Source organism: Dreissena polymorpha, chromosome 6 (genome assembly GCF_020536995.1).
Source record: "Dreissena polymorpha isolate Duluth1 chromosome 6, UMN_Dpol_1.0, whole genome shotgun sequence".
Classification (NCBI taxonomy): domain Eukaryota; kingdom Metazoa; phylum Mollusca; class Bivalvia; order Myida; family Dreissenidae; genus Dreissena; species Dreissena polymorpha.
This window is the reverse complement of record NC_068360.1, coordinates 40778291-40785790: the sequence shown is the minus strand read 5'-3', so window position 1 is coordinate 40785790 and position 7500 is coordinate 40778291. Positions and strand designations below refer to the sequence as shown.

Here is a 7500-nt window from a genome sequence, read left to right as displayed (position 1 = left end):
GTTATGCAATTTATGAATGCATTATACACTGTTTTCAAAAGTTCCCATTTTAGTACAAAATTCACGCGTCCGACGAGGAGCATAATTTTAAATGATTTTCAATAAATAAAAAGATGTCAGTTTGACAAGCTGTGTTACAAAATATGTGGTATACTCAACTTTTCCAGACGTGGAGACACGACCACCGCTAATTGACATACTTATTCAGTAACGGCCGACGCAATTTCTGTTCAATTAAAGCAAACATTTCCACCAAATTTTAGTTGCAGAAATTTTAGACCGCGCGAATAAGGCCGCTATTGAAACTGCTCGATATGTGTACACCATGAATGTAAATTACTCCACGGAAGAGCAATATTTTGGTCATGGTGATAATTTAGACCATACTACGTACCTGCCACTTTGTAACATAAACATGACTCTTTCACGCCCACTTTGAACAACTAACATGCTATATTGAGCGACAAATACATTTCTCTATGTCTCCCGTATGAAAGTTTATACATCCACCGGATATGTAATGACCACATACAATGCCAGACTATAGTGATTGTATTAAATAAGTAAGAGTTACACACACATCATCAGACAAAAGATTTTAAAGAATTTAACAGAACACAAGAAAACTTAATTTTAGGTAATTCTCCCGTATCAAACACACTTCGAAATATGTGCTCATACTACACTATATCCATGCTTGTTTCAGACATCTAAGCGTGCCATTATCAATTTTTAAAACTCAGGTCACCAACAGTCACTAATCTAATAGGTTGAGTTGTCATACTTGTAACATTCCCATGTGAATCTTGTTTTGGCTGTCTTTTTTTAGTTTGTAAAAGAAAAGGCGCTCTTTCTCTTTCGTCACTTTAGCCACCTATGACCGTGTTTGATCCGCGTCTTTTTTGGTCTCGAGATATTGCTATTTTCCGAGTAGGTCCGAGAAAGATAATCTGTAATATTGCTAAATAGACTATTAGTCAAACACATTTATTTTTTAAATAAGTCTTATTCGATAAGCTTTCTCTAGAGACGGGCATTTTGAACTAATTATTGTTGTTTAACGCAGTAATGCATATTATTTGCATGCATAGATTTGACACAGTAATTGACTATAGATGTTATATACATAAGCGATCATAAATAAACAAGAAGGCTGAGTTGGTAAGATTTCATGAATTTGTATTTGTTGAACACTTGAATGCTGAATGTTATCATTTAGCCCAATGTTTTGATTTTTGACCATGAACAGTTGAACGTTTTTCAGCTAATAAACTGATTTAGATGGAAGTTTCAACACAATTGCATTGAGTTATGACAATTATCACATGACATATTTATGCCAAGCGTAAACAAGTGAAAAATGTCACATAGATTGTCAGAATGTGTAATATGTACAAAACAATGTAGTACACAGTAAATAAAAACTGTCCTTGATGCTGCACACTGTTCCATTCTGTCTAACGCTTTCAGTTGCACGAGATCATTCATCCACTCAATCGCTTTTCTTAAAGTTTTAACCTGCAATTCAAATGTTTCATTGGCCAAAAGTCACAAAAGTTTTCCCGGAATATGAGCAACAACGCACCCATACAATACACACACAGCTCCATGTTAAAATAAACACGTGCCGACTAAATTCATCGCGGGAACGTCATGAACGTCATATTGTAGCTTTTTATATGTTATTAAATGTTTCACGTACAATTTCCAAGAGTGTTCATTGATTATCGAATAATACACACTATAAGAGTAAACATACAACTGCCACGTTGATATAGTAACGTGACTTCTGAATTCTCACGTGTACGCTACCATTCATCAAGCGTTTCATTCATGTTTAATGTACATTGACCATGTTACTTTGGCTTTAAGTATCAAAGAATATTTTTATAGATTTACTAATACGTGTTTAAATTAGTGAATGCACATAAAACTACTAAACTGATATTATCATTTGCCGTCTAATTACATCATGTATTATGCGCGCGTGGCTATTCGTCCTATTTAGCCATTTTATTATCTCTAAGCGTTTTTATTAACTTATTACTTAAATGGCATTGTTTCTGAGGCATCACGTCAAACAAATAGAATAGTCAGGGACATATGACGAATAAGGGCTTGTTTCGTACTAACACATCTACCAAGCATATCTAGTCACGTGCCTCCTTAATTCCTACACGTTACCATTCGGTAAATGAGGCGTTTGCGAGTGACTTTTTAAGGTAAATACCTTAATTATGTTGCAGTGGCAAAACGATCCACATACCTTTTCTTTAAATATACTAAACATATACATAAACAAACAGCTTCCATGCTGATATTATAACGTGTCGCCTGAATTCGTAAAATGCACTTGCCTATTCAACAAATAAATCTTTTAACAAACAGTTCTTGAATTTCAGTGGCCCCATTTTCCAAACGAACATTTCATCCTTGCTTTTGGATGAATAGTTAGGTGCACATTGTCTTGTTTCGTGGCTGTTTTTATAAACGGTGTTATGTTATGTTGTTTTAACTAGTTATAGTTTGTATGTTTGTTCGTACAAATGTACTTAGTCTTATTAGTAGTATCACAAATTTGATAAGGCAATTATAGACAATCAGGTGAAGAACACAAGCGTGCTGTTTCTAAGACGTTTATTTTACAACTGGCAGATAACATGTACTAGTGCCGGGAAGCGGTCAGTGGGCATGCGCCTTGAGATAAACATGCAGACACGTGTTCGACATATATTACAAGCTGTTATGATGTCTGTAAAGACAACTGGTCTCTTCAATCACTAATGTATAAGGCGCGATTTAAACTCGAGAAGTGACACGTGTTGTTTCCTTAGAGTTTATACGAAGACTGATGCTTGCTGCATGCAGTGGTCAGCTATCTAGTACAATCTATAAATAGACAGATGAACCTATAAATGGACTGATGTAGGAATCAGGTTAGGTTTTTTTCTCACGTGACCATTATTTGTAGTCTCTATTGGCGAGTTGTTTATTGCTTGGGCGTGCTGGACTTTACTAGTGACGGAATTTCGGAAAAGAAGATAGAATTGTAACACATGCCAACGCATGTCAAAGAAAAACACCCAGATATTATGAAGGTAAACGTATTTCGAACAAAGGACCATGCCAAAGAGTCGATTGCTTTTTCATATTATGTTAGGGTTAAAGTTAACCTGATATATTTTGTCTTAAGTATGGTTCATATAGTCAGAAATTAACCTTGAATGTTTCCATTTGTATTTAATTAAATCTGAACATTATAAATGAATCGGTTTGTTACTCTTACTTTCCTAAGTTATTTCTTGGATACACGATTTGAGACTGTCATATTACTGATATAGCTTATATGTAAAGTTAATTCTTATGACCGCCATATGTTGACAATTTGATAAACATGTTCATGTTTTCTACTACTGGAGACGAAATGTTAACTGCTCTGTTATTAATAACATTTTAATTATAAATTCAAATAATGTAGGTGGTCTTTTATCTAAAAATAATAGCTTCCCGAAGATAATATCATTTTTTGCTAGATGTCTCATTGAACGTTGTTGAGTATCAGTAACATTTGTTTTACTACTTAATTCATCATCGGGTAATATGTTTATCTATAATCATTGTAAATGGTTTTATCATAATTGTTGTCTAGTTGTTAAACTATTTGAATTTTATAACTAAACACAAGTAAAGGTAGTGTATAGATACTGTATAGATTATTGTATTCAAGGCTGTTGATTGTAATAAAATAAAGACATCTTATTTAAATAATTGTTCATTATACCAAATACATTTTGGTGTAATTTTAAGTATAAAACTGCAAATAGTTACTCATAATCTAAACTCAAATATAAACGCAGTATCTCATGAATTGTAAATGGAAGAGGGAACGAGGTATGTAACAAAATCAAAATACTTATGTTTATAATTGTGTACAATATCAATTGGACAGTTTCGCACTTCTAAATGTTTTTGTTTTAACTTTTCGCTCTGTTTATCTTCTGATTATATGCTATTGACTATACTATGAGTAAGGTGTATTGTTCCCACGAGTTTATTCGGCGCTATTTCGAGTGATTTTGTACGGTGCCAATATATTTGGTAATTGGTCATTTGCCGTAAATTTTTGCTTATTCGAATCTTTGTCTCATTGAACAATGTTTGAGTCATATCAATGAGACCAGTAAACATAATGCCACTTTTCCTGCGTTAGCTTGGGTACCAGGTAAAAGTACACATACATACACATACATAAACAATTTGTCATTTTGAATAAATCATTGTATGTTAAAATTACCCAGGGCGATATCTTTAAAATATCACTGTGCTCATTGCTCATTGTATGCACATAACTAAATTCTGTCCTATACTTGAATAAGAGGCAGGGAGAAAATTGCCGTATAAATTATTTCATGTCCAATTCTTACACAAGTCTAATTGCAGTTCGGGAACCCAATTGTTTGATATAATTCTCTAGCAGCAGAGTCAACCCCATCAACTTAACGGAAAAATAATAGTAGATCTTAATTAAATAAATATTTTATTAAATTCGCTAATAATAATAAAAATACTTATACTGATACCCAACTGATGAGAATAAACTTTTATTGACAATTGTTGAGTCATGTTATTTAATATATTCGAAATGAATTAAGCTTTCTTAATCGCTCAATATTTCAAAACAAAACAAATAGCTTTGAATTCAACGAAAATATTTACGTGTAAATAAAGTCCTGTAAATAATACAGATCTATGGCCTACACAATGAGGCATATAGAGTTAATATACAAATATAAACTGAACGTTATGATGAACTATCAAATTAATCATAACAAGTTGAAAAATGATGTATTTGTTATTGAGAACAGAAAAAGGCTGTGGTTGTTTGTTTGTTGGAATGTTATTAACACATAATAGTTGAAAGCATTTACTAATCACCACAGAACTGAATCTAGTACTTTAAACATCTTAAAAGTTTGAATGAATATTTGAAACAGTATGTCTTATTCTTAATAGAAACTAACAGAGCAAAACAAATAAAGCTAAATACCACTAATAACATGAATGGAATAAAATACAAAACTACATGTTGTAAATTAATATATAACATAACATATATAAAAAGAACAAAATAACACAATATACAGTCATTTGTATCAACACTAAAAGCATACATAATGCATATACGGTTGTTGAATGTGTTACTTTTTAAAAAATATAGCTGTTTTGTTATGAACTATCAATGCATACAACATTTAACGGTGGTGAAATGTGAAAGGATTATACATTTTACACTTAGAGTTATATCCCCATCGTCGCGATGATTGCTAGCAGTCTTTAAAATAACATGAGACATGATTGTTTCATGTGTTGTTAATTTAGTTGTATATTCGTGTCGAGGCAAATTATTCTCACCCAACGAATCTGCAAATTTCCAGTTAAAAATTTAAGTAATCGTTTAATCACATGGAATATTGTGTACACTCTTTCGAAAGATCATACGGTTTTCGCTTGTTTTAATAAAACTGTACAGTCTTAGCTTAAATAATAACCAGTCTCCTAATGAAATCTATCAAATAATTACTGTTTACAGTGGTTAATTACTCTTATCTATCACGGCAGCTTTACTTAGTCAAGTCAAGTTTAAGTTTCTGCACTTTGCCAATCTTAGCGATCTCACACAACACATGCAACTCGGTGTCACCAAACATAAAAGTTGTCTTAGTTTCTTGTTCATTCAATGGAATGTCTTTGTCGCGCTCAATTTCAATTTTACCAAGTTTTTCACAGCCAGGATCTGTTGTAAATGTCGGATCCCGGTCTTTTGTCCTGTATATTGTAATTGTACTATGTTCGCGTGCAGGAGTGGTCAAATGTGTCACTTTGGAGCCAACATTTACGTCTTCATTCGCTCTAACAAATATCTCGAAAGAGCGTTTGACTCCCCATTTCCCGTCTATGTATACTTTTCTTTCCGCAGGATGTTTTTTCTCGTCATATATAGACCGTACACGTATTCCATACGTGTAATCCATAACCCTGGATGATATAATGTCAGGCTTGTGTCCAAACATTATGGCTCCCTTCAATACAGCCAGACCCGCCTCTCCAGGAACTATCAGCTGTTTCCCAGGTAGTTCTACCTTAATCCTCTGTTGTATGTATGGACTCTCTGCAAACCCTCCTACTAAGATTATAAGATCAACATCCTTTATTCGTTCTTCTTTAAGAATACTGCTAATGTGATTCACCATTTTGGAAACCGGATCCGTGTACCAACTTTGCATGATTGACGAATCGACACCAAGCTTATCTCTTCCCTTCAGTAAAACCTTTTTACCGTATTTCAAAGATGCCAGTCGGTCGGATAAAGACTGATGAAAATTCTTCTCAGCAATTTCCTTCAGTACAACTGGGATGCGAAATGTGATGTCGGACTGAGAATTGAATTCGAATTTCCTCTTCTTTACTTCGAAGTCACGAAGCATATCAAAGTAATCGTACATTTCATTACTTTGTAAAGCAGTCATTGCCACTTCCCCAAATACATATGTCATGAACGTTGTGAAGTTTGCATCGACATATGTTCCGCCCCACGGACCGCCGCTAGGGGCGTGAATATTTTTCAGTGAACCATCTCTTTGTTTCTCGTGAACAGATATGTCAGCAGTTCCACCTTTGGCATAAACAATAATGCATATTCAAGCGAGACTATACGATTTTGTCAAATATTTATGAATTTATATAAAATGTGTAAATAACTTATTATACACATATTTCAAAATAAATTAAAATAAAAGCTAAGAAGAACATGTGTCGAAAAATGCGAAATAAGCCAGATTTTAATTCTGAAATCGAAAATGTCTATACAGTCGAATTCGCCAACATGTATGTAATGCATGTACGATGTGAATCTAAATTTAATTTTACGGATCATTTTAATATCCTGCAACGATATCTATTCATACGACACACGAACACTAAGTCCGATCCTTATAAAAAGACAAATGCTTCGGTTATTAAAGGAAAATATGTACACAATATCTTCGTCACAATCGGCTCGGGGCGCTAATTTGTCTTTGCTGCATTTTATAAAATTCGTCTTCACTGTATAATTTTTCTTGCCTATTTTGTGTTCTTGTAACATATTTGTATCAATATATTACAATTTCAGACATATAAAAATCGTATAGTCTCGCTTTTAATACACGAAATGCGCTTCTGCCAGCAAAATCCATAATTGTTGACAAACTGGAGGAATACCGAATCATGTTGTTAAGCGTTCTAAAAGAAGTAGTGGTAGTTTAAGTAGAAGTAAAAGTCGTAGTAGAAGTAGTAGTAGTAGAAGTAGTAGTAGTAGTAGTAGAAGTAGTAGTAGTAGTAGTAGAAGAAGTAGTAGTAGTAGTAGTAGTAGTAGTAGTAGTAGTAGTAGTAGTAGTAGTAGTAGTAGTAGTAGTAGTAGTAGTAGTAGTAGTAGTAGTAGTACTAGTAGTAGTAGTAATA

At 33.4% G+C, this 7500-nt stretch overlaps 1 protein-coding gene across 3 annotated transcripts in view; it reads right to left on the bottom strand.

The window, feature by feature from the left end:
- Nucleotides 1–4520: 4520 nt before the first annotated feature.
- LOC127834959 (heat shock 70 kDa protein 12B-like) overlaps nt 4521–7500 on the bottom strand; it is a 10101-nt gene continuing 7121 nt past the window's right edge. For all 3 annotated transcript variants that reach the window (XM_052361108.1, XM_052361109.1, XM_052361110.1), the window contains exon 5: nt 4521–6673. In XM_052361108.1, the coding sequence (XP_052217068.1) occupies nt 5622–6673 (1052 nt within the window). In that variant the 3' untranslated portion in view covers nt 4521–5621. The remainder of the gene's footprint in view (nt 6674–7500) is intronic.